This window comes from Perissodus microlepis, chromosome 3 (genome assembly GCF_051167445.1).
Source record: "Perissodus microlepis isolate ML-2025 ecotype Zambia chromosome 3, ASM5116744v1, whole genome shotgun sequence".
NCBI lineage: Eukaryota > Metazoa > Chordata > Actinopteri > Cichliformes > Cichlidae > Perissodus > Perissodus microlepis.
This window is the reverse complement of record NC_140463.1, coordinates 23,270,341-23,297,161: the sequence shown is the minus strand read 5'-3', so window position 1 is coordinate 23,297,161 and position 26,821 is coordinate 23,270,341. Positions and strand designations below refer to the sequence as shown.

Genomic DNA, 26,821 nt, shown 5'->3' with positions numbered 1-26,821 from the left:
TGACTGGTTAGTGGACTTTCCCGCATGCCACTCAAGTGTGCTTCAAGTCCAGTCCACTCCCTTGTAATGTGCTTTTGAGCAGAACCTGTAACCGCTGGAGAATTGATTAAGGTGCTGCTATGTTGGTCTCACCAAGGCTGCAGAGTGACAAGAGTATCCTTGATTTCATGACAGTGGAGCAGTCCCATATGGTCTAGCGGCTAGAATGCCTGGTTCTCACCCAGGAGCACGAGCACGACAGTGGCGCATTACCTAACCAGTCCCATATGGTCTAGCGGTTAGGATTCCTGGTTTTCACCCAGGCGGCCCGGGTTCAACTCCCAGTATGGGAGAACACATTTGGCCACAAGCCAATGTGTTCTTTGTTAATCCCACGACGGATTAAATTGGGCAAAGTTGTTGGCTGAAGGCAAACATCAGGTAACAAACCTCTGATGGTTATCAGACGGAATCTGGTAATGGCCTTAATTTGGCTTGATGATTGTCCAGTGTCTTTACGAACAGCCAATTCAGTGCTGGTGATTGTTTTTGGTTTTTTTTGTTTGTTTTACTTTTATTGTCTTCCAATTGACAAACCCTCAGGATCATTTAAGACATTTGTTAAAGAAATTCCAAATGACTGTCTTACTGCGTCCCACCTCAGCTGCAATGGCATGCTGCGAGAGACCCTGTTTTTGTAGTTCAACAACCCATCCCCATTCGAAAAGAGAAAGTTTTTTTTGCCTTTGCCATTAGAACAGTTTCACTACCTGACAGAAAATGACAATGAATCCAGATTTTTGTACAAATTTGGCCTTTTAAAGGCATGTGATCTTAAACTTTTAATCAGCTATATAACAGCCTGTTTCAGTTTAAGCATTGTTTTCAATAAACTGTTTGCTTAGAAAAATGTTTGTCGGGACTGTATGACAGGAGCAACCCAATCATTAAACCATTCTATTATACTGATCACAGTAGAGTGAGGGAGATTTTATGACACAATGTTGAGTTTGTGTCTGACCTACATTGGAAGATTGTACTTAAATTATCCTAAATGTGCCAGATATCTTTTAAAATCGTTTATTTATGGTGGCAAGTATGAAGGCTATAATAAGGTGTTTGCCATATTAAAAGATTTTTAGTTTATGGAAGATTAAAAATGGGAGAGGCCCTTCTCGGAAAAACTTAATACATATAATGCACTAGGGTGACTACTTATTTTCCCTTTTGAAAATATTGTGGATGTTTTTACCCTGACCGTCTGCATTCCCCAGTTTTTTCCCTTGTTTTTCATCGCAGTTCTGTTTTACTATGTGTACAAAAATGATAATAGTTTAAAAAAGCCTCAGACAGGAAAAAAATGTCACTGTTTCATACAAGTGTGTCATACATTTTTGTTCCATAACCCCATCAACTTTTTTTCTATATATTTCAATTATGCATGTGAAGTGGCTCAGGTCTGTTCCTGGCCTTGTTTTCAGTGTAACATACATTTATAAATAAGATCCCAAGCATGGGAACATCTCAGGATCCCCCAAGAAGATGTGGAGCATATAATTTGGCTTGAGGACTTCTGGAGTTGCTATGCCTTGTTATCTGAGGCATATAATGAGAAGCACCAAGTCTACTTTAGAGGACATATTTTTGTTTTGTTTTTTTCTAATTCAGATTTCTTTTGTTTTGCCACATACTTTTTAGTTTTACTTGTCACTTGGTTAGATGTAGGACGAGATCATCACTGGGATTAAAAACATAGTTCATTAACAACACTCAGCATTTCTTTGTGCAACCAGCTCAACAAAAACTAAAAGCCATATTAGAATTAGTATCACAAGTGCAATAACATTTGTTGTGGCCTGGGCTCCTTCATCACAAAAACCACTGACATTGGGTTTTTTTGCCCTAAGCATCGATAAGCATCAATTTCTGCTGAAATGTTTAGAGTATTTGGTGTAAACACCATTAAAGGATGGAACCATCTTGCCTTGGATCAAAAGTTTGTTGTTGTTTATGTAACAGTGTGGGTGATTTTCCTTTTGACACCCTTGGTACCAATTGAACATCATGTAAAAACATCACAACCCACCTGATTACTACTGGAATGGAAGGATGATACACCATGTCACAAGACTCATCATTTCAAGACTCATCATTTCAAACTGGTTCCTTCAAGATGAAACCAGAGGATTCACATCATGGATGTGATTCTGAAGCAACTGTGTGATGCTCTCGTGTCAATATGGATCAAAATCTCTGAGGAATGTTTCCGGCACCTCTGTGAAATTGTACCATGAATAAGGTAGTTATGAAGGCAGACTCATTTAAATAGTAGTAAGTCATAAATAAATCCAGTACACCGATAAATAAATGAGTATTAAAATCTATGTACTCACTTCAGTTATTCAGTTCAGTTCCTATAATGACTGCACACAAATTCTTTAGAATGGCTTTAAAATTGCGCAACTTTATTTATGGTATTAATTCACTTTTTCACATCACCAAAGCAATCTTTCTATTCTGTTATAGACTTTGTCACATTCCATACAGACTGTAAAATAAGTCATTTTTGAAGACTGTACAAACCATTTTATATTATACACCTTTTTCAGGGTCAAACTCAAACCCTTTTTAGGTATTTTCAAAGTCCATTTTAAAGCTTTTTCCAACACATTACCCAAAAAGAATGCATGTTTCACTTCGCATCACCTCAGTAAGACCATGTGAAAATTAAAACAAATCATCTTATGCACCACACAAAAATACTGCAAAAGGAAAAGGTTGCCTATAGTGTATAAACTCAAAACACACATTTCACTTAAAAATGAAGATGTGCAAATGTGAAAAAAAAAACAACTTGTTAGTGGTATTCATCACCTGATGAAAATAAAAAACAATCCCACAAAACAAGAAAACTGCACCAAATACCACAAAACAATACATGGTAATTTCAAATTAATACGTCTTCTCATCAGATATTAATGCTTCTTTCCTATATGGCACAAAAAATAAAACTAACTGTAAGATATCTGACTACATCGCTGTCTGTATTATTGTTAAAGTCATAAATTACCACCTTTAAAGTGTTTGTACTAATAATATCATGTACAGTAAGACAGGCATGGAGAACAGCACTGACTGGGAGAGGCTTTGAACAGATGACATACTCAGTTCAATTCAACAAAAACAATTTTTTAACTTTGTTTTATCGTTCTTTTATTGAGTCTGTTTTATCCTTTTGTTTGGTGGCATGGTTTGGTCAGACCTCTGTCACAGAGAAAAACTCTCTAAATCAGATAGTGAGATGGTCCAGTCGTCTGATAGGTGAGCCACAGTCTTGTTTAGCCTCCCTGTACTCCAAGCAGGTACAGAGGATGGCTTTATCAATCCTTAAAAATGGTTCCCATCCTCTAAGGGGTGAATTTCAGCTTCTTCCCTCAGGACGGAGGTTTCTATTTCCGAGATGCAGGACAAAGCGTTATAAAAATAGCTTTGTCCCCGTTGCTGTCACTGAATTAAATAAGAACTGTTTTTGATTCGAAATATTAAATTACTATATATGTGCTACAGGGAGGTTTATAGCTTTATTAGGTATGTGTGTTTTTGAAGGGATGCCAAATGCTATCATTTTTTCTGTAAAGCAAATTTACCTTGCCTATGGGTATAAATAAAGTTACCTTGACCTTGACCTTGACATATAAGACTAACAATGCACAAGCGTCTATCTAAAACCTGTTTATTTAATCTATCATCTGTGATATTATTATGTACAATTATAATGTATTGTTCATTTCCCTTAAATAAACAGGCAGCCTTAAAGTATGAAATATTCATATATGAAAACACATATAAATTTGTATATTGTCTCAGTTGGTAATAGTGTCCTACAGGCCTCAATGTGAGTTTAAAGCCATTTCTAATGTTTAAGGTGTCTAATGTGTAGGTGCTCATGAGAACAGACTTTGAGTGAAAGTCAGGGAACATCAGTAGCACAAAAAAGTAGCTGTTCTTTGTGCCCATATGGATCAGTCCCTCATATTACCATTATTATCGCCCCTAAGGTGTTGCCAAATGAACCAAGATAATATTTGAAAAAGCTGCAGAAATACACAAAAATATAAACTATTATATTTACTTGGTAACAACTTCGCTTTTAGCCTTTAATCAGAAAGCCTTAAGTTGGGTAGTTATGTATAACAGTAACTCACATTACTGCTACTGCTATGTAGCTAGTTTACAGCATATTTCATAAATTACCATACCATAACTAACTGCTATACTAGCGTTGCAATATTGCATCACGTGCAATGCATTTCAATAGTTTATCCTGCGAGTTTGCTAACTAGCAAAAAAATAGTAATAATTATAAAAATTAGCATGTGTAACGTACACATACTTGAAAATTATTTATTAGGACTTAAGCAAACTCCCCCATTCTGAAAAGGTGCAAATCATTTTGCAGACCTTTCAGGTGAATTTGGTCGTTGTCTTATCCATGATTTGTATTTGTCCTTTTCCAGCAAACGCTCATTAAAAACTGCAACCTCCAGGCTTGTTATTGCACTCATTCCCGACTGTTCGGGGCGGGTGTCAGACACTGAAACAGACATGCAGAGGTGCAAGGCAGCCCAGGTGGAAAAATGTTGTTTTTAGAATTTGCGACTCATTTTATTTCTCTATCTGATAAAAAAACAAATAAACAAACAAAAAACTATTCAATCAGACAGTCATTTGTTGTGAATGAAATACAGTTACAGTTTCAAGCAGTTTTAAGCACCACATCTGAAATTCAAGCACTTTTCAAACCTTGAAAAGACAATATTAAAATGCAAGTATTTTCAATGATTTCAAGCATATTACATCATAGAAAAAATATAACAAATAAAGGCAAAATCAGTTAAACAGTATTTTACTGTATCTCATTTAATGTAGCAGTGGTTGAAGTAAAATACCCTCCCCAAATCCACAGTCCAGCATAGAGCGGCTCAGTGAATGTCGTCTGGACTCTGTGTAGCAGGGCCATGGTGTCAGAGAGGCTGTAGAAGCACAGAATACCTGCTCTGGGATTCAGATAGACTCCAATTTTAGAGGAAGAAGGACCTAAGAGACGAGTTGTCATGTTGTTGTGTCTGAATTTATAACTGTCCTTGTAACAATCTAATGCCCAAGAATTATTATTGCTTCCAAATGCAGTTTGATCCAGTTTATTCTCATTCTTATATGTTACGGCTACTGAAACTCCTTTCCCATTCCACTCCACTTCCCAGTAACAAGGTCCAGTCAGACTCTCTTTACTCAGGACCTGCTGCTCAATGGAAAACCTGTCCCTGTTCTTAAGACAGGAATTATCTGGATCTTGAAGCATGTCTGTAACTGTTCTGTTCTGATTAGACAGGAAGAGTTTTCTGTGAACTATATCTGGATCCAGCGTGAGTTGACATGAATGTTTTAAAAAGTCATCTCTGGTCTTAGGATCACTTTGTGGCAGCAAAACATCCACTGACCTCACTGTCAGAGTGATCTTCCACAGTTCATCACACAGAAATGCTTTGAGTTTATCTCTAGCTTCTGATATCACCATTTGAAGACTCTCAAAGTACTTAACCTGACAGATTTTAAAGCTTGGTGAATCTATAGAGTCAATGAATACGGGCATTGTGGAGTAACTGACAAGAAATTCGGTGTGGTCCTCTGTGCGTGAAAGCTGCTTCAGCTCCTCTTCTTTCCTCCTCAGCTCAGTGATCTCCTGCTCCAGCTTCTTCTGAAGCTCTTTGACTCGACTCATTTCATCTTTCTGCTGGGATATGATCTGCTGCTTTAAATTTGAGGCGTTTTCTTTGATGAAACTCACCAGCTCATCAACAGTCATCTCAATGTCCTTCACTGCTGTATCAGCAGACAGTTTGATCCCCTCTATCTCTTTCTCAAGTACTCCTTCTTCCTTCTTTCTGGTCTGGATTCTCCGCTGGACTTCTTTCAGAATTACCTCCAGGTCTTTCTCTTTGTCTGCCCTTTCTTTTTCAACTGGAACTGTTTCATGTCCTCTATGTTTATTTATCCAGCAGAGACAACAGACACACATTTGATCAGTGCGGCAAAACACCTTCATCACCTCATTGTGAACTGAACAGGTGTTCGCTTTCAACACCTTTGAAAAATCTACCAGCTTGTGCTTTTCAAAAGCAGGGGAATTATGGATAGGCTGGAGGTATTTCATTTTCTCTACTAACTCTGCTAACATGGTGTTTTTCACCAGCATAGGCCTCGGTGTGAAAGCCTGTCTGCACTGAAGACAGCTGTGGATTCCTTTTACGTTCTCTGCTTTCCAGTAGGTTTCAATACAGCTCATACAGTAGTTGTGTCCACAGGGAATAGTCACCGGATCCTTGAGTAGATCCAGACAGACAGCACAGCAGAATTGTCTGTCTTCCATCTTCTTTCCTTGTTGTGCAATTATGTGTGCAGAGGTGAATGCCAAAACTGTTTCACTGTCAGTGAAGAAGTGTGTATCAGGTTAGTCTTCATTTCAGAAAAAGGTGTAGTTTGTGAAACTCGTACCTACCAGTCTTAATAAATCTTTTTATTGTTGAGCAGCAAGAACGTAAAGTGAACTGTGGGAACAGGTAAGCTTTTAATGTAGATTTCTGTATTAAGAAATATTTACAAACATGAAAATAATAGACGCCACAATGAAGAGTGCAACAAGCTGTTACAGTTACTGCAGGAAATACTAAAAACAAATCCCAGTCACAAAAGCACCAAGACATATTGTGCAAATTAGAATGAGCAAATGCAACAGAGGTAAAGCTGCAGCTTACTGGAAATCTAAACCCAAAACAGCACAAGTATACTTGAGGAACAAGTACAAGGAATATATCTCCTACTTTACCTTTTTTGGAATTACTTTGGTTGATATATGTTGTCTCCTTTAAAGCAGTGGAGCAAGAGATAGTCAGCTATGCAGTCAGATTCAGACAGAGAGGATGGTTGCTTTTCCTAAAGATGACATACACTGAGTCAGTGACGTGTTTCATTAACACAAAAACAAAGATACAAGTTGAAAAGATCTCGAGTGCACCACAGCACTACAATTAAACAAACCAGACTTTGTTCCGAAGCCTCTCTTACCTGCAGACATGAGTTCACTCACCGTCTCAGACAAAGAGAACTTGTCCTCACACCTATTGTTATATAAGGAGGAACAACATTCCTCCGCCCAGATTCCAACTGTCACTTGAAACGTATCATCTTCACCACCATCTTGGCAGAAAATGTTGCAGAGCAACTGCTACATGAACAATAACAACATAGTTTTTAAGGGTAGTTGGCACAGGTGAAATTTAATACATCCACGGGTACGTCATCTGTACCAACTGCCTTTTCGGTCTTTATATATTTGGCAGTATTTACATATGGTTACATATTCGCCATGAGGACTAAGGTGGGGGTTGTCCTGTTAATATACACTCATCAGGCACTTTATTAGGCATACCTTGGTAGTACTTGATTTTTACCCCCTTTTGTCTTCAGAGCTGTCTTTATTCTTCATGCCATAGATTCAATCTGCTTGGAGTTTTTGGTCATATTGACATGATAACATTAGACAGTGGCTGAATATTTGACGCCTGCATCCATGTTGTCAGTCTGCTGTTCTACCACTTCCCAAAGGTGCTCTATTAGATTGAGATCTGGTGACTGTGAAGGCTATTTGAGTACAGTGAACTCATTGTCATGTTCAAGAAACCAGCCCAAAATGTGCCAAGAAAATATCCACCACCCTGAACTGTTGATACAGGGCAGGATGGATCCATGGTTCCATGCGGTTTCCACAGGAATTATGACTCTACCATCTGAATTCTACAACAGGAATTCTCAATGAATTTCCTCCAGTCTTCTTTTGTTTAACTGTGGTGAGTAAAATCCGTCTTTTTCCAAATGACTGTCAAAGATCAAGCCTCTTCTGTCCAAACACAACCTTAATACAGGCTTTTATAACCTCTTGTCTTGATTACTGCATGATTACTGCAATGCACTCTTTATCAGAATCAGGCAGGCCTCCATTGCTCGCCTACAGCTGATGCAAAACGTGACTGTCCAATTTTCATCTGGCAAGCAAAAGTACATCACTCCAATTTTAGCTTTCCTTCACTGGCTTCCAGTTCGTTTATCAATCAATTTTAAAATCCCTTTATTTGTCCTTAATAATTGTGCCCCATTTTATTTGTCTGAGCTGCTGCACCCATATGTGCCACCTTGTTCTCTCAGGCCAGTGGTATGGTAAATATATATATATATATATATGTACATACAATCCAATTTATTTACTTTACTGTCACTTGGCACTGACATCACAAACAGAAGGAGAAGTGAGGACTTGTAGATTGTAACAGCCAGCCGAGCCCTTATTTTCTTTTACTTTTAAATCTAAATGATCCAGATTGGTGACTTATAAAGAAGTCACCCACTGTTCTTTCTTAGTCATAGTCATTTATGAAGGCAACACTTTGGACATAGTATTTATTTCAGTCTTAAAAGTTTATAACAACTTCCGGATAACATAAAATGGAAACAAAACAACAAAAAGAAAAAAAATGCACATTTTTTTTAATCGCACCCCAGGCTGACACAATTAGAATTCATAAAAGCAGATTTGAAAAAAAAAAAAAAAACACACAAAACAAACAAACAATAAAAATCACAGGGAAATATTTCACCCTCCCCCAAACAGCTCGCATAGATTTACAGTACATCAGGAATCTGTACGCTCAGACCTGTGTTACCACACCATGAAGCGTGAACACTTTTTGGGATAGAAATTCAAGCCAGTAAAAAGTGGATTTGAAAGTGTTGGGAACAAAGGCAGCCCCTTCAAACTACATCAGGATCTTTTTATAGAAAATTCCCAGCACCTGGAAATGTAAGAAACACAAAAAATGTCCCTGTTTTCTAATCAAATAATGAAGAATTTATTTGAACTTTATTTTCTCCGTTTCCCGCGTTGATATTCGTAACAATTTCCAATCATTCAACTAGCTAAAAGCAAATCCTCTTTATTTCAGTGGAACAATACAAAAGGTTGAAGCATTGGCATTGTTAATATCACATAAGACTGTTATAGTTTCATGAAAATGGCTGTTTGCGTTCAGTAGTAAGCTTTATTTTTTCATGAAATGTAATGTATGACCGTTTCGTGGTTAAAAACAACAAACAAGCTCTCCACAGCCGAATAAAGTTTATATACTTTTTAATCCTCTTTTTTCAAATATATATTTATTATATATAAAATACTGTTTCATTCATAAAAGCCTTACTTTGTACAATATCTGAGTCAACGTGCGTTAAGTGAATGTGTGAGCTAAGAAGAACCTGGAAAATCGCCGTGCATAACAAACAGCTGGTAGTGATTCAAGCTAATACACTAAAAACAAAAGTGTTTTACACAATATACACATTGTATTACTTACAAAAACAAAAAAATAAGCAAAAGAAGGCGATATGGTTAGCAAAGAGTGGGAGACAGCAGGGTTATTACTACGAAATGTAACGTAAAACAGAAAAAATAAGAGCGAGAAAGAAAGGGTGTGCGAATGAAAGGTTGGTAAATTTTTTTAAAAAAGCAGTCATTCTCACTACAGAAAGCTCATCGTCAGTGCATCTGTCATCATGGATGTTCCGAAGTCAAAGTGCCGATTTGGTAACTATGAAAACCATCAACTCCTAATCAAAAATAAAATAAAATAAAAAGTTACTCTGTCACATTTTTGCTGCACCAACGTGTCAAACGTAATTTTTGGGGAAAAAAGGGGGAAAGGGAACAAAGATCCTTCTGGGAAAGAAGGGAAAAGAAAGAAAAATGCAGTTTTGTTGTCACACATCCATCGTGGCACCATGAATTGAATATATTCTGCTTTCATTTTGAGGTACTTCTTAAGACAAACAAAGACTAAATGTAAGATTTGTTTACGTCAGTTTTTTTCTTTTTTTTGTCTTTTTCTTTTTTTTTTAAGCTGTGTTGCACAGTAGCACCATTGTTTTAGTTGTAGTTTGTTTTTCCGGAAGACAATGCACCATTGGAATTCCAACTCATCGTGACTGCCCCCACCCGCTGCCACACTTGTCTACTGTACGTCCAATCGTCTCTCGTCATCGATGGGCGTCTCTCCACCTCCTGGCAGTGGTGTGTTTGCTTGGTGGCATGCATGCCGTTACGTGCGCTTCATGCAGACTGCACAGCGGCTCACACGTGTCCGTAGGCTACCTGCCTTGTAGGTCTCAGACTGGGGCTTTCTGTAAGAGCCATAAGTATTAAGATGGTTAAGAGAGGGTTGATTTTAATGTGGGTCATGTAAGTACTGCATTATACACATTCATATATACATATACATTCATTATACACATTATTAGGTACACATGTTCAGCTGCTCATTACTGCAAATATTTATTCAGCAACTCAACAGCAACTAAAATTAGGGAAATAAACACGGCAAAGAAGAGTGGCAAAGAATTTCAAATTGAGCAAAAGGAAGAAATATGATTTAAGCAACTTTGAACATAGCATGGTTGCTGGAGTCAAATGATCTGGTTCTAGAGTTTTAGAGACAGGTGAACTACTGAGATTTTCCTGCAAAACTCTAGTTTTTACAGAGAATGCTCTGAAAATCTATTGAGCGTTCCTATAAGCTCAAACCCGCTGATAATAACGCAAAGTTAACTCAAATAACAACTCATTGCATCCAAAGTTTGCAGAAGAACATCTCTGAATGAGCTCCAACGGCAGAATCGTGCCAGCTAAGAACAGGAAACTGAAGCTACAATTCACATAAGCTCACCAAATTATTCAACAGAAGACTGGAAAAATTCTGCCTGTTCTAATGAGTCTTAATTTCTGCGTCACTATCCAGATTTTAGGGTCAGAAATTGGTGTAAATAACATAAAACCATGGATATATGGTGTGAGGATATTTTCTCATCAATAAACTTTCCCCTTCACAGACGTTTGGACATGTATCCACACCTGAACATCTCAGAAGTTTCCACGGTGGCCAGCCAGAAGCTGTAGGAGTTGGCATAGAAGTTACATGTCCCTCTGCCGTGGCACTCGATGAAAGGGGAGCTGCGGAACTCCTCCAGGCAGGAGCCGGGGGAGGCGAGCGCCTGACCGGAGCCCTCTGCACCCGCACTGGTGTGCTGTGGGGAGAGAAAGAAGAATTAGAATTGTAGAGAATATTTGTTTTTAGTTTTCTTATTTTATGAACTCCTTCTGAAATGGGAAAAAGGCAGAAGATGGGGGTGCTGGTCACATGTGCTGTGCTGGTGTAGTTGCAGAGACGTGTCTACCACCAACCCAAATCATAGCAGTTGACAGATTTTAGTCCCACAGGCCTAGAGACCTCCTGGCAACCACTGGTTGCTATGGAGGAATGTGTATTGCTTGCTTGGTCTCAAAGAGGTGCACAGTGCTGCACTATAAACTTGCATACAATTGTTTGGGTTGCTACCAGACTGCAGCTGTTGCCTATAATTTGAATAGAAGTTTTTCACTTACTAAATATTTTCCTATCATGGCAATCAACTTTACTTCAAAATGTGCAAAAGGGACCATTTGGTAGCAAAATGGTCTCAATTTCAGTTTTATTTCTATAGTGCCAAATCACAACACGACGCTACTACTGCTACCACTCAGCGAGCAGCAGTGATACTTTTGCGACACAAATGGAAACAAACTGAAACTGAGTGTTATTACAGTGTGGCTCTCACTTTGTAAAATATGATTAAAATAGACAATAAGGAGGGTTTGTTATAGGACATGCCAACCATCTGACTGACAAGTCACTGCCATGTGAGTGTACAGCACACTCAGTTTTTCAGTCTGATCCACCCACTGTTTGTCATGTCCAATCTCAAAAAAGCACGATTGTTTTCTTGATCTTTTAAACACAGTTGATGAGGAAAACCAATTACTGTAATTAACCGGTACAGGCTCCTGTATTTTGAAAACAGAAATACACACTATGCTACTCAGCTTTTGTGTATCACCAAAAGAATTTGGGGTTTTGGAAAGCAAGGTGCTGCTGGAAGATCAAGCCAGTGTGAGATTTTAGCCAAGGTGGGGATGGAAGTGTCTGAGTGTGTGTTTGTTTTTTTGCGTGTGTTATTTCCTACCATCATAAAGGAGTATCCAATCCACAGTACTTCCCAGTTTTCAGGGCAAGAAGGAATCTGGATAGTCTGACTGTGAATTGCAATCACCATGGCGGGAGCTTCACAGACTCTACATCTGGATGCACAAACATAGGAAAACACAAGATTTACACACTTCCCTGAATTCGACAGTACTGCCCTTCCCTTCTCCCGTCATACCTGCTGACATGAGGCCTGATATTCTCTCCCACGAAGGGGGCCATGTTTTCAGGCATGGGTCTGTCCGTGGACAGCCAGTAGGAGTAGTCGTTACGGGATGCGAAGTTGCAGACGTTGTTGATATTGCAGAACATGAAGGGCATGGTGCTAAATCTGCGCAGGCAGCTACCGGCTGTGCCTGAAAGAAGACGGTCAGTTATATGAACTGCTTTCTGACAGCTGTCTGATACAATGCAACTTCTAGGTAAAGCCTACCAAGGTCCTGTCCGTGTGCCCGCTCGTTGCCCTGCACGTACAACAGAGAGTATCCGTTATAGATAAACTTAGTTCCAGTGGGGCACTCTGGGTCATCGGTGGTCTGGCTGTGCCGGGTGATGAGGAAACCGTGAGCAGCAGAAACTGATCCTGGGACACCGGGAGGACCTTGTGGGCCATCTGAACCACGGGGACCAGGGTTGCCAGGCTGACCTGTAATAAGGGGAATGTCTGTATTAGCAATGAGAAGCCTCAGGGCAGCAACAGTACCAGTATCCACAGAAATATCAAAATCTCAGCTAAAAGCTCACTTTAATCTCTTACAAAACTTAAATCCATCGCGATAACAGCACATTTCCTCAATAACTCCATTTCCAAGTGTGCTTTGAGAGACGTTTCCCATCAAAAATAACCATGTTCCACCTTATTAGCTTATTTATGCACAAATACATTACATGCAAGTCCACTATTGTGTACAACTGTGAGCAGATTTATCCTTCCGCAGATAACATCCATATGTTGATTCATGGTTTTCTTGAGTTTCTGGTCTACTGCAGCATATTCTCAAAGGCGTAATAGAGAACAAAATAGGCCGGATAAAATCCTTTGTATTTTTGTTCCATCCTAATTTCCTTATTAGCTTGTTCGCTTTATTTTGATACGTAGACTTTTGTCATTTTCAAGCAGGAACATCACAAAGAACCCTGGGTCCTAATAGGTTAAACTTCTTCTTTTTCCAGCTGCTCCCTTTAGGAGTCACCACAGCTGATCATTTGCCTCCAATTCCACCCTATCTCTTGGACCGTCCTTTGTCACAACAACCCTCTGTGTATTCTTCTTCACTACATCCATGAAGCTTCTCTGTGGCCCTCCTCTTTTTCTTCAACCTCCATATTCATCCTTTGTCCAGTATATCCTTTTATATCCAGTAAATCTTTGATCAGCAAATAAATAAAACTTTTGGCCATGACAGTACATACACTACTAATAACGTTTACTCTTTGTTTAACCAGGGATAACATATAGAGTAGGTCAGTGATGAGACTCTCTGCCTTACTTACCAGGCTGACCTGCCGGACCAACGTCTCCCTTCCTGCCGGGAGGTCCGTTGAAGCCAGGAGGACCATCGCTCCCAGGTCCACCAGGGTCACCTTTGATACCTGAGACCAGGAGGCAGGAGAGGCAATGACCCCATCAGTTTTTTCCACCTTAGATCATTTTACTCATCACGTTCACATTATATTAGCCCACATATAAAATTGTCATGGTTTCTATATTGTACAGCACTTGTGTGAGAAGAAGAGCCTGTGAAAATGGTTGTATACTTTCTGAGTCAAAGATAATTCATGACAAAATGTGTGACTTACAAAGTATTGCTTTTACTTTTAAAATTCACTGTGTAATCTGTCCCCTAGCATTATGGAAAATGTTCAAAATATTCGGCCATGCTATCAGAAGTAATAATAGTACAAAATCTTATTTTAGGATCACAGATGTGGCCAAAATTTACTCCGAGAAATCATATTGTCAGTATTTATGGAAATACAAAATCCCTATTTAATATGTATTAAATGCAAAAATTGAAAACCTCTTTCCTCAAAACTATAAATATCTGTAAAAGTACAGTATAGATAGCTTTGTAGGAAGTGCTTCCCCTTTGAGAAGAGCAGCATAATCATTTGATCCTGATCCTGTGTCTTTTATGTTATCTTTATCAGTTCCCATCATAGAAACTATATTTACTTACCTGAGCCTCCAGGTTGGCCAGGCAAACCAGGTGGTCCTGGAGAACCAGGCAGGCCCTGAAGACCTGGGGGTCCCCGTTCTCCCTTTAGCACAATGGGAGGCGAACCTTCACCGGGATCACCCGGAGTGCCTATTAACACGAGAAAATTCTCCTGTTAGCGCACTTGTCTGGGGGTGAGGCGGAGGGAGACAAAATAAAGCAGCAGCACAGATTTTTCTTTTGAAGGTAGTCTCACATCTCTTCACTCTAGAAGAAAAGGATAACATGTTGACCTACCCCGTTCTCCAGGTAATCCACGATCTCCAGGAGGGCCACTGGGGCCAGGATATCCAAGATCACCCTTCAATCCTGATAAAAACAAATCTTTAGGCTCTGTTCACAATAAATGCTGAAGACTAAAATATGTTTTTGTAAAAAAAAAAAAAGAATCACAAATAATGTTATTATGAACAAACCAGGGAATCCAGGAACACCAGGCTGTCCTGAATCTCCCTTTATTCCAGCGGGGCCAGTAGGACCGGGTATGCCCTGAGAAGAAAGGGTTGTAGAGATATTGTGAGCTCAGCTAATGAAGGACAAAGAAATACAGATGTGCATTCTTTTGGACTCAGAAGATAATGAAGTAAATGTAAAACAGGGTGTTACCGGATTTCCTGGAAAACCAGGATCTCCCTTCTGTCCGGGGATGCCAGGAATTCCAGGCATGCCAAGAGTACCCTTTTCTCCCTTAACGCCACCAGTTCCTGGGAGTCCACGAGGACCTTGTAGGCCAGGTGAACCTTCACACGCAGAGAATGAAAGGTCAGATGTGATAACATAAAAACAACACAACATTGTTGATTATGTGTTTTTTTTTTCCCCCACTAGGGTTCTGATCACATTTGGATTTTAATTAAGCAATTAAACAAAACATTTCTGACTGATTTACTTTTATGCTTTCTTATGGGTCTTATTCTGATGTGAAAAATTATTTGCCCCCCTTCCTGATTTCTACGTTTTTCTGACACATCAAATTGTAATATCAGACAAAGATAATCTGAATAAATACAAAATGCAGTTTGTAAAGATTCGTTCAATTTCACTAGTCACACCTAGGCTGCTGAAATTACTTAAATAGAACATGTCTGACAAAATGAAGTTAATTAAAAGATCTAAATTAGTAACACATCACTCCACGATCTAAAGAAATAGCTGAGAAACAAAGTCACTGACATCTATCAGTCTGGAAAGGTTTACAAAGGCATTTCAAAGGCTTTGGGACTTCCCAGGGGTGGTCGACCTATCAAAATTAATCCAAGAGCGCATCAATGACTCATTCAGGACGTCACAAAAGAACCCAAACAACATCTAAAGAACTGCAGGCCTCACAGATGATTCAACAGTCCGAAAGAGACTGGGCAAAAATAGCATCCATGGGGGAGTTCAAGGAAAAGACCACTGACCAAGAAGAACAAAAAGGCTCACACATTTACAAAAAAACATCTTGATGGACTTCAGTCAGATTGAGATGCTTTGGCATGAAGTCAAATAAGCTGTTCAAATTTTGTAAACTTTCCAATGTAACTGAATTAAAACTGTACTCCAAAGAAGAGTGGGCCAACGTTCCTCCACAGTGATGTGAAAGAGTCACTGGCAGTTATCACAAATACTTGATTGCAGTTCTTGATACCAAGGATTTGGAATGTTTGGAAAATTAAATCATTATTTAAAAACTGCATTTTGTGTTTATTAAGATTATGGTAAATGGTAAATGGCCTGTATTTGTATAGCACTTTAATAGTCCCTAAGGACCCCAAAGCGCTTTACACAACCAGTCATCCACCCATTCACACACTGGTGATGGCAAGCTACATTGGAGCCACAGCCACCCTGGGGCGCACTGACAGAGGCGATCTTTATTATTATCTTTGAAACATGTAAGTGTGAAAAATGTGAAAAAGTATTTGCGTGGTTCCTTCTTTAAATCCTTGGGGAAACCTTGCAGACACCAAACTGAAGAGTTTTATTTTCAGACTGAAGTGTTACAGGTGTAGTAATGGTGAACCCTGAGTCTGATTGCCTCATTTGACAGAATAGGATAAACACACATGTATGTTACTGGTAACTAAAAATCATGGTAGAGAAACATTTTAAGAAGATCTTCAGGTAAAAACAATCCCAAAAAACAGTAAACTTGCAACTTGACTGTGTGTAGGTTTTTATGGTTATAAGTCCTGGGCGAACTGTCCTGTGGGGTAAAGAAAGGATGAACTGAACACTCAATTTATAACATAAACCGTCACACAAATCCAGAGGTTAGGGCCGGGGTTAATTCATCTTCAGATCATTAACAGTTTTGTCATACAGTTCGGTCCCAATGTTTTTGGACTATTACACATTTTTGTACTCTTGCCTCTGTACAACAACACAACTACCGTATTTTCCGCACTATAAGGGGCACTAAAAATCCTTTTAATTTCTCAAAAATCAACAGTGCGCCTTATAATCCGGTGCGCCTTATGTATGTATTCTGGTTGTGCTTACTGACCTCGAACCGATTTTATGTGGTACATGGCGCTCAAAAATCTGTCAAAAAATATTTTAGTACGACTTAAGCTACGAAGCCGCACAGCTTGATGGATTGTCTGAGCATTACGGCTACTGTAGAAGAAATGGACATAAATATAAAATATAAGGACTGTTTTTAATACTTGGATAAAAACCATTTGCAGTAGGTGGCTACCTACAATCTAGAACCCATGGATATCACAAAATGTACTGTATCTCCTGCCTTGACATGCTCTTTCAGGACTTTATTACTGCCACCTCCAGTTGCTGCTTATTTATTTAGTTTTGGGTTCGTTAACTGAAAAGCATGCTCTATTAGGCACTGTAGGCTGTAGTCTTGCAGCTTTCGGCTGAATCTGAGCAGAGAGTAGAGCCCTGTACACGAGTCATATTTCTATCAGCAGTTATCAGTAATTGCTAATGATGTGGTTCATGTAGTGTGTCTCAAGAACTTTTTCTCTCTTATGTACTTTTCTCTTCCCATTACGCTGGTACAAAGTTTTTTTCCCCCCCAGAGCTGTGGAGACACTTTTAGATGTTTTCTGGCAAACTCTAATCTGGCCTGTTCTTGAGTGTAACCAGTGGTTTGCACCTTGTTGTAAATTCTCTGTATTTACATTCCTTAAGGTGTCTCTTGATGTAGACCATGACACTCCAACCTCCTTAAGAGTATTCTTGACCTGGCTTAATGTTGTAAAGTTGTATTTCTTAACCATGGAAATAATTCTGCGATCATAGTTAGTTGTCTTCTGTGGTGTTCAGTGCATTCATCCTTTTTGAATGAACTAGTGGTGATTTGGCCACTCTAAATTACTACAAGTCGTTCCTGTCTCTCTAAAAGGTTCATTTTTGTTCAGCCTATTCCCTTGCAATCAAATCTTTCATCTGCTTAATTTGTCACAAAATATGAAGGGAACAGGCCTCACCGTGCAATGGGACTGCTTTTCAGTCAATTGTTCAATTACTTTTGAGCCTCTGAAAAATTTGGGTCTGTGTATAAAAATGACTTCTAAACTTCGATTACATATTGATTATCTGATTCAAAACCCACTGTGGTGATGCACAGAGGAAAAGTGAAGTGGATTCACACTTTTACATGCTTTGAACTGAGAGAAATTGATGTGAACTAACCCCGACCCAGCATGAAACTCAGTTTATATGGTTATATGTATCAAACCCATCAAACCACTGGAGTCTAACCTGGAGGACCTAGGGTTCCCAGAATTGCCAGGCAAACCGGAGCCGGGATAAAGGAATGGGGCAACAAAGAAGAAGAGCAGGTTTAGACAGAGGTAGGCATCAGTACAGAAACACAGTCATACCTGACAAAGAAAGAGGTATTTCTCCTTTACTGAATAAACCATGGGGGCTATTCGGCTTGATTTAATTCATGCACAATAATGTGGTATGTTAGCGTAAATGCTAGTTGTCTGCTTTTAAATATGTTGCTGTTAATCTTTTACAAATGACACTGATATGTATTCATATTTGACATAATTTTTATAGTCAATCATTAACATGAGAACCAACAACAAACTAAGATAATGTTAACTGGCACCATTAACCTTGTTTAAGTAACTCTTTGATAAGCGACAGCAGGATTACCATATGCCCTGTTTTTTAACCAGTGAGGTCTTCAACCAGTTATTGGTTTTGGGCTTTTTAACAGGTTTTGCAGGCAATAACAAAACTATAGCTAATAGCCTAACAGCCTTATCTTTCAAAGATAAAAACAAAACCCCATTAAACTACAATATATACTCAATACATAATGCTTAAATATAATCATACACAATGTGAAAACGACTAAGGTGAGTTAGTTATATGATGTGTATTTAAATTCTGTGGTGCTGATACATTCTGAATTTGCTGCAGCACCTACATGTGACCCAGATCATCCACATGCTGATTTGTGTTGCGATTATCACGATCACACTTGAAGAAAAAGAAAATCTTTAATAGTGGCTTACTTGTAAAAAAAGTGCATTATGCTACCATCAGAGTGCATGGAAAGTGAAAAGAGACAGCTGTTAGGAGGAAATACAGAGGAGATGCAGTGATTTATCATCAATTTGTTCCTAAACTGATCAGAGAGACGTTAAACTCGGTCAGTGCTGCTGTAAGAGACATGCAGGAGAAGTCTGGATGCTGTTGATCTGACCTGCAGGGCCTGTGGCGCACAGATGCACGAGTTGTCACGCGAAGAGGGCCCGCCACACCAAAGCAGGTGGGACCAAACCACAGGAAACAGGAGTAACATGTAATAACATTGTGTCACCCTGACAACCCCCAAAACCTTTTCATGTAGCCTGATGCAGGGCTGGATAGCAGTTGGTTCTGACAATTGCTTTCAAAAGATGTGGCTTTTAAATAATGGGTGATTTCCAGTAAATATACACTCACTGTCGCTTATTAGTTACATCTTGCTAGTACTGGGTTGGACCCCTTTGAGCCTTCAGAGCTGCCTGAACTGTTGATAAAATCAGGATGAATCCATGGTTTCATGTTGCGTACTTTTTAAATCTGACCCTACCACCTGAAGTCTGCAGCAGAAATCAAGAGTCAAGAGCCAAGCAGTGTTTTTCTGATCTTCTGTTTTCCAATATTGGTGAATCTATCTGAACCGTAACCTCGGTTTCCTGTTCTTATGTGACAGAAGTCACCCAGTATGGTCTTCTACTGCTGTAGACCATCTGCTTCAAGGTTTTCTCTTTATTGTGTATTTAGTGATGCTCTTCTGCATACCTTGGTTTTAACAAGTGGTCATTTAAGCTACTTTTTCCTTCCTATCAACTCAAATCAATCTGACCCTCCTGTGACATCAAACCATTTCCAGTGATATTTTTCTTTTTCAGGAGAAACTGTAAACCCTGGAGATGGCAGTGTGGGAAAACCCCAGAAGTTTATCAGTTTCTTAAATACTTGTGTGGCACCAACCACCATGCCACATTTAAAGTCATTTAAATTAAATTTCTTCCACATTCTGATGCATACTTTAAACTTTCAACTATGCCTACATGCTAAACGCATTGAGTTTCCGCCATCGGCTGATTAGTTGAATTGGTGTACCTAATAAAGCGGCTGATAAGTATAAATAAAACCTGCACATCTACTTTTATCTTTTTTTTACATAAAGAAAGATCACAATGCTACAAATTTGTTTCGGTTGCCTGTTATTACAGATGCTTCCATGAACTTGAGAATCATTTTTAAACCAAAAAGTATATTTAAAAAATAGAAGAAATAGTTAAAAACAGGGCTGTTTTTCTGAAAGGGTTTGTCAGGAGAGTCCACTCTTTCCAGCACTGTATGAGACTTGTTCTCAGTGTGTATAAACACACACACGCATGTGTGCTGTTGTCGGGATGAACAGTGTCCATGCAGATGGCTGATTGGTGAGACAAAACCAAAATATGGCAGCAAAGCCAGAAACAAACCAACGACAGCTCTTATCCAGAATCAAAGAGTTTTTGCTCTTCATGCTAACAGGGTAAATGAATTACTGCAGCAGCAGTATTTTTGTCGTCATTGAAACATCTTTAATGACAGATTCTTGACTGAATCAGAGATTTTGGTTTGCTTCTGCTATACTTGTTTGAAGTTCTCTTTTTTTCTGAATGGTTCATAAACATACAAAGACACACACTGATCACAATGGTCACATTAGAGGACAAACACACACAAATACACACGATTCAGTGCTGTGGAGAGATGAATGGATTACAGCTTTGCCAATGACCAGACCAAGAGAAGAGGACAAGGGGGTGAGGAGACATGAGGGCGTATTGTTTTGTGAATAAAAAGATTTTTGGATGATGATGAAGACACAACAATGTGGCATAAACACATGCACTTTTTGGGACGTAGTCATAACCCCAGAGGCAAACAGTGATTGGTGTGTGATGAGGTGAAGGAGGAGAACACTAACATTTACTCATGAGACCAGGGTGGTGTTGACAATAATCGGACAGGTGTGTTGCTTCTCATACTGGTGGTTTGATTAGTGCAACAATCTCCCATGCAAATCAAGGAGATGGAAGCGTTCACGTATAAAGTGGAGATTCTGCCATTTGCTGTCTGGTTTTCTGTGGTTCCCTACAGGATTGGGTTAGTGGTTCTGAACTGGGAACCACAGGCTGGTATGTCCAAACCATGTTGTCTAGTTTGTCTACATCGTAGCATTTCACCAGCAATCCATCAGTGGTTGGGTTAGGTTTTAGCAATATCCTATTTAAGCCCATATAAAGAAGTCCAAACACATTCTTCTTTTAACGTACTTGTCCCACAGCTTTTTATTTACAGGAAGTGGCCCATTGGTGTGACAAGACTTATGGATGGTTGATTGATTTCAAAGTAATTTCTTCGTCTTACCTTTAAATCAAACATTTTACACTGAAGGGAAGCATTATTCAACAGAGATATCCAAAGAATCAAGTAATCTGTATGATGCCTATGGGGCAATTGGTTGTACAGCCATTTTCCTGCAAGTCTTGTGATGCAGTCAAATGCAGTGAGGCTGATTTTTCAAAGTTAACATTTTATGGGTAAGAACGGAAGAATCCTCTCTGTGGTCACTGATTACACAGTATAGTTATTATTAATACAATAATCATCTGAAAACCAGGCAGCAAATTCTAGTACTATATGTGGTAATAAATACTGTCCAAGTCCCTTACCTGCTCTTCCAGGTAATCCAGGGGGTCCTGTGGCACCTTTAGGGCCTGGCAGAGACAGCCCAGCAGGCCCAGGAAAGCCAGGGGCACCTTGTTCACCAGGGCCACCAGGTGAGCCTGGGTCTCCTTTAGGGCCGGGAAAACCAGGGTTGCCGGATACACCAGGAGGACCTGGGTCTCCCTTGATACCTTAGCACACAGAGAGACAAATTAGAGAATGCTGAGAAAAAAAATGTAACTAACCTGCAAAACCAGCAAAAAATCAATAAAGAATACACAGGTATGAATATGTACTACAGGTGGTGGTAATTCACCTGGCAGTCCTGGACTTCCAGCAGGACCTGGACCACCGTAACCTGGAATTCCTGGAGGGAAAAGTAATGAAAATATTTATTTTTGAGTAACACAACGGAAAGCAATTTTGAAAGTACAGCAAAATTACAGTTTCTGTAGATGCCCTGTGACTCACCTGCTTCTCCTTTGACTCCAGCTGGTCCTGGAATCCCATCGCGACCTGCCTGACCTTTCTCTCCTGGTGGACCAGACGGTCCTTGTGGACCAGGCTCTCCTGGTCTACCTGTAGCTCCTGAGCTACCTGGGGTACCGGGCACACCGTCAAGACCCTTAGGACCGGGGATACCAGGAGGACCTGACAGGAGAGTAGAAAGAGAAGATCGACCCTTGTTTTGCTTCAATGAAAAGAAGTCCCATTAACACAAAAACTGATCATGATTGACATACGATACTGCCACCTCAAAGGGAATTCCTGGTAAAATAAAGGTAATCTTAGTAATAAATTATCGCAATAAAATTCCTTCTTCTACTTTTGGAACATTTTACATTTACATGTAGGGTTAGGGTTTGACACTTTAGCATGCAGTCAAGTTCTATACTCTCGCTAATGCAATGCATTTGCAGTTTAATATCAGCAACTTATTTCAGCTTTTCATTCTTCTTTTCTACATCTGTTATGATCAGACTTACCTTGGAATCCTGGGAGTCCGGGGTCACCTTTATCGCCTGGTCTTCCCGTCACACCTGTGGGACCTGGTAATCCTGGGTTTCCTTTTAGGCCTGGATTTCCTGGGTACCCTGGCAGGCCTGGATCACCCTACAAAGGATGTAACAAAAACTTTTAATGTGCACCAAAATATTATTTATAATAAAATATTTGCCTTTTTTACCAGGAAATCTGAGTGGTTGGATTATGCACCTTTTGTCCGGTTAGTCCAGGTGGTCCGACGCCAGCAGAACCTGGCTCACCTTTGGGTCCTTGGTTACCAGGTGGTCCTGGCTGTCCTGGGGATCCTGGTATACCCGACACTCCTGATACACCTTTCAGCCCTGGTGGTCCTGTGTGTTCATTAAAGGGATAAGTAGCAAATAAAGTTTAACAAATGTTTAAAAAAAAGAATGTCATTAAGATACAGAATCAGGTATTCTCTTCCTTAGTAACACTAACCAACACACCAGTGCATCATTGGTTTGTGGGCAACCAATATAGGTTTTCAGAACTTTGGGCACCACCATCTTGCTTTGAAAGCCAGAGTGTATGAAAGTGGGACTAATAATACAAGGATACTATGTAAACACTATATTAAAAAAAACATACCCTGTTTCATTATTTGTCATTTTTGTCCTCTACATGAAATGATAGTTGAAAAATCAAATAAAAATGATCATCATGATATATCAAAAAAGAGTTTTCATTATAAATTTAATAGGAAATATTTACTGAGTTATTAAATCAAGTGATAAGCAAGCACATTTTATTAAGACTTCAATTAAATTAAACTTATCTGCCAAACAAGTCACCTCCTGCTGGCAGTTAGAACGAATGCCGGTTTAAGTCTGTTGCTCTATAGCAAGTTACAACATTTAATAAACAAGGTGTAGACCTGAAGGATATTAATTCGTATAGGCATATTTCAACACACAACACTGGCCTTTAATTACTAACATCTACAGCAATAAGGACCAAAGTTTTGATAAAAAGCACCTGGGATTCCCATGTCTCCCATTTGGCCTTTAGGTCCTGGAGACCCAGGAATACCTGGACCTCCTGGGCGACCAGAATCTCCTTTAGAACCTGCAAAAAAATGAAATAGCATGTTAAAAATTTGTTTCTGTCTGTATTTATGTATGTACTTAGTATGTATGCATTAGGGGTGAATTCATACCTGGAGGTCCAGGGCGGCCAGGACTGCCATCTGTTCCTGGAAACCCAGGGTCACCAGGGAGACCAGTAGCACCTTTTGGACCCGGAAAACCTGTTCCACCTGTAGAAAACCAATATGTAAGATTTAACTCAAACTTTTTACTCTTTGAGGGCAGTGAAAATGTTTTCATCTCTACCTGAAGGTCCAGGATCTCCTTTTTGTCCCTTTAAGAGCTGCGATGGAACACTGGGTCCTGGCGGTCCCTGGAGGCCCATGTCTCCCCTCTCTCCTTTAGCACCAGGAGAACCTGGTGCACCGTCTCTACCTGGAAATCCTGGTTCACCTGTGTAGATGCATCAGGCAGGCCCTTTCATGAGTAGCTGCATACTTTTAATCCAATTATACCAACAACAGAGGTCACAATTTACTTGAAAATGATAAATTACTTCATATTCTTTATATTATTTTTCATAGCTTATGCAACCAGATTCCAGGTTTTTAATAGATTTTTTGCTGTAGGAAAAATTATCATTCTGCATGTGTCAATTTAAAACAATAAGTGTTATCATACATGATTTTTGTGGTAAGTATGGAGTGTGTCAGTACCTTTAAATCCAGGAGCACCAGGTCCTCCAGGGGCTCCCGGTCCTCCAGAAGGTCCTGGAGGTCCAATGGGACCCATGTCTCCTTTCTGACCTGCAGCCAGGCCGGCATTACAGAGGAGAGAAAGTTAGAATAATCAATAAACCAAAAAAGTAAATATTTAATTACATACAAATAACATAAAAATGTCTATTATCATTTAGTCAACTGTTTCTAATTGGTACCTTATTAACTTGCTGGTCTGATTTAGATTTTCTGATAACTTTGTGAGCTAACAACAATTAGCTAGCCTACAAGCTGCCTTTATACTGAGTTATGCAGACATTCAGCCAGTCTTTTTGTAGTTAGTAAATGCTCTAAATGATCGACTGCATAGAGTCATCATGACAGCTTTTTGTCCTTTGCTTTATCAACTTGTGACATATAATGCTTTTTATTGCTTTTCAAGATACCAATATAGCTAATGTTATTCATTTACAGCCATATTTCGATGATTGAAGAGTGACAGCTTACCTGGCAAGCCAGGCAAACCATCGCGACCAGGTCCTCCAGGTGGTCCTGGGGTTCCAATAGGACCTGGAAGACCTTGAAAACCTGGAGCTCCTGGGTCTCCTGGTGGGCCTGGGATGTCTAGACCTGGAGGGCCAGGGTCTCCTTTTGGACCATCTGATCCTGGCAGCCCTGTAAAGATGATTATTATGACTGTCCTCTTTTCCTTTAGGAACAACATTTGAACTGTCAGGTTAACAATAATTTGAACATTTTTACTCTCCACTCCCCTGGGCGGTCAAGATTTTGAGGGGTTGTTCTGGTTCCCACTTCTGCAATATTGGAAACAGTGCTTCTGGATTTGCAAAGTAGGAAGGAGTGGTTCAGCTCCAGGGTTTATATACATAGAGTTTGCTCTATGTGTGCTTTTGGGTATATGACCACACCCCTAACCTGTGGGAAGCATTTTGGAAGAATAAAGTATTGGCGCCCAATGTTACAAGCTATTCGGTCCCTTTATTCTAATAATCAGGGTTTGGGTCATATTGGAAGTTAGACTTACAGTCCAACGTTCTCCAGACTGGAGAATGTTGGATCCTCTGGGCACAGCCAAGGAGCAGAGTGTTTCTGATTCTATGGCTTCAGAAACACCACCGATCAGTGAACTCCATCTTGCACCAGAGTGATTTGTAATAGTGGCTAGGATGAGAATTATTTCTTTCAAGTCTGAGGCCATGTAGAACCTCAGCTGTACAGTAGATTCCCTACTTCTGGCTGGCAGTGAGTTACTGCTCCAAGTAAAGGGGTTCAAGAATTCTGGGTTACGTTCAAGAGTGGAGGAAACTCTAAGCTAAAGACCGACAGATAGACCAATGTGACGTCCGGTTGTCAGAGCTGAGCCTGAAAGTGAAGTAGTCAAATTATAGAAATAGGGTTGAGCAATGTTCCTGCTCTTGTTATCTGCCTGGGATAACTACTAAAATCCACCTGGATGAGGTGTCTCCTGCATATCCTACTAGCAGGAGAGCCCAGAGACAGAGCCATAGAGATCAGATTATGTCTAACAGCTTAAACTGCTGACGGTAGAATGGATATTCTGTAATGCTGAGTTTTCTCTTTTCAGTCAAACCTTATGTGACTTACCTGGTGGTCCCATTGGGCCCGGAGATCCTGGGAGACCTGGTGGGCCCGTTCCACCAAAAGAGGGGGGTCCAGGGGGGCCACGAGATCCAGGTGTACCAGGTGTACCAGGCTCACCTGCACAGACAGAGGATAAAGTATCAGCTCAAAGTTCTGGCCTGGTGTCATTTTGTTCTAAAACAATCACACAATCTAAAGAGTACCTTTGAATCCTGGAGCTCCATCAGCTCCAAGCCGTCCTGACAAACCGGGGTTACCAGGGAAACCAGGATCTCCCTTAGGCCCAATGGAACCTTTAGGGCCCGGTGCACCCGTTAAACCAGGAGGACCAGGAAGTCCAAGACCAGGTTCACCCTGTCACACATATAACCAAAAAGAGCGTCAGGCACACAGCGAGGGACGAACAGTACAGTTTAGGACAGAACAAGAGGCATTTAATGAAAGCTATTAATGCATAACAAAAACTATGAGCCATAGTCATCACAAAAATGTGTTCAGTTAAATAAGGTTCATGGGGACATGTGTTGCTTAGAGAAAATTGCTTAATATAAAAAAAGCTGTCATTTTCAAATTGTAAGGATTATTTTATCCTTGTTATTTTAACCTTCTACAGATAATAATGTTAGTAAAATTGGTATACACAATTATCCATTAAATATATTAAAACATATATATACACACACACCTTTGGTCCAGGAAATCCCAGCTCACCGGGACGTCCATCTATCCCTGGTCTTCCTGGTCCTCCAGGGGCTCCTGGTTGCCCGCCAACACCCGGGAATCCTGGAGGAGGAAAGAAGTGAGTGTGAGATGAAGAAGGTAACAATGATACAAAAAGCAGAGAGTATGTAAGGAAGTACTCAGAAGAAGTT

At 39.8% G+C, this 26,821-nt stretch overlaps 2 protein-coding genes and 1 non-coding gene across 3 annotated transcripts in view; 1 reads left to right on the top strand and 2 right to left on the bottom strand.

Annotated features, from left to right (window-relative positions):
• Positions 1–260: 260 nt before the first annotated feature.
• trnae-uuc (transfer RNA glutamic acid (anticodon UUC)) lies at positions 261–332 on the top strand. The gene has a single exon. It is a non-coding gene; the product is annotated as a tRNA-Glu (tRNA).
• A 1,554-nt stretch (positions 333–1,886) lies between these two features.
• Positions 1,887–7,128, bottom strand: LOC146390561 (tripartite motif-containing protein 16-like). The gene is made up of 3 exons (XM_084923621.1): positions 7,105–7,128; positions 6,866–6,972; positions 1,887–6,464 (listed from the first exon to the last, which is right to left on the bottom strand). Exon 3 carries the CDS (start codon positions 6,407–6,409, stop codon positions 4,886–4,888), a length of 1,524 nt encoding a protein of 507 aa, XP_084779747.1. The 5' UTR covers positions 6,410–6,464; positions 6,866–6,972; positions 7,105–7,128; the 3' UTR covers positions 1,887–4,885.
• Positions 7,129–8,479: 1,351 nt separating this feature from the next.
• Positions 8,480–26,821, bottom strand: part of col4a5 (collagen, type IV, alpha 5 (Alport syndrome)) — a 61,139-nt gene continuing 42,797 nt past the window's right edge. Inside the window, exons 27-49 of the mRNA XM_084923620.1 lie at positions 26,635–26,732; positions 26,153–26,303; positions 25,953–26,066; positions 24,834–25,001; positions 24,324–24,413; positions 23,914–24,060; positions 23,739–23,837; positions 23,558–23,647; positions 22,772–22,911; positions 22,543–22,669; positions 22,028–22,207; positions 21,873–21,923; positions 21,562–21,747; positions 14,984–15,117; positions 14,794–14,866; positions 14,615–14,686; positions 14,339–14,467; positions 13,653–13,751; positions 12,592–12,804; positions 12,337–12,514; positions 12,139–12,253; positions 10,991–11,163; positions 8,480–10,263 (exon numbers count right to left, since the gene is read on the bottom strand). Coding sequence (XP_084779746.1) covers positions 10,182–10,263; positions 10,991–11,163; positions 12,139–12,253; positions 12,337–12,514; positions 12,592–12,804; positions 13,653–13,751; positions 14,339–14,467; positions 14,615–14,686; positions 14,794–14,866; positions 14,984–15,117; positions 21,562–21,747; positions 21,873–21,923; positions 22,028–22,207; positions 22,543–22,669; positions 22,772–22,911; positions 23,558–23,647; positions 23,739–23,837; positions 23,914–24,060; positions 24,324–24,413; positions 24,834–25,001; positions 25,953–26,066; positions 26,153–26,303; positions 26,635–26,732 — 2,909 coding nt within the window. The 3' untranslated portion in view covers positions 8,480–10,181. The remainder of the gene's footprint in view (positions 10,264–10,990; positions 11,164–12,138; positions 12,254–12,336; positions 12,515–12,591; positions 12,805–13,652; positions 13,752–14,338; positions 14,468–14,614; positions 14,687–14,793; positions 14,867–14,983; positions 15,118–21,561; positions 21,748–21,872; positions 21,924–22,027; positions 22,208–22,542; positions 22,670–22,771; positions 22,912–23,557; positions 23,648–23,738; positions 23,838–23,913; positions 24,061–24,323; positions 24,414–24,833; positions 25,002–25,952; positions 26,067–26,152; positions 26,304–26,634; positions 26,733–26,821) is intronic.

Coding starts and splice junctions, on each gene's coding strand:
- LOC146390561 (XM_084923621.1), bottom strand. CDS start 6,409: ATGGAAGACAGACAATTCTGCTGTGCTGTCTGTCTGGATCTACTCAAG.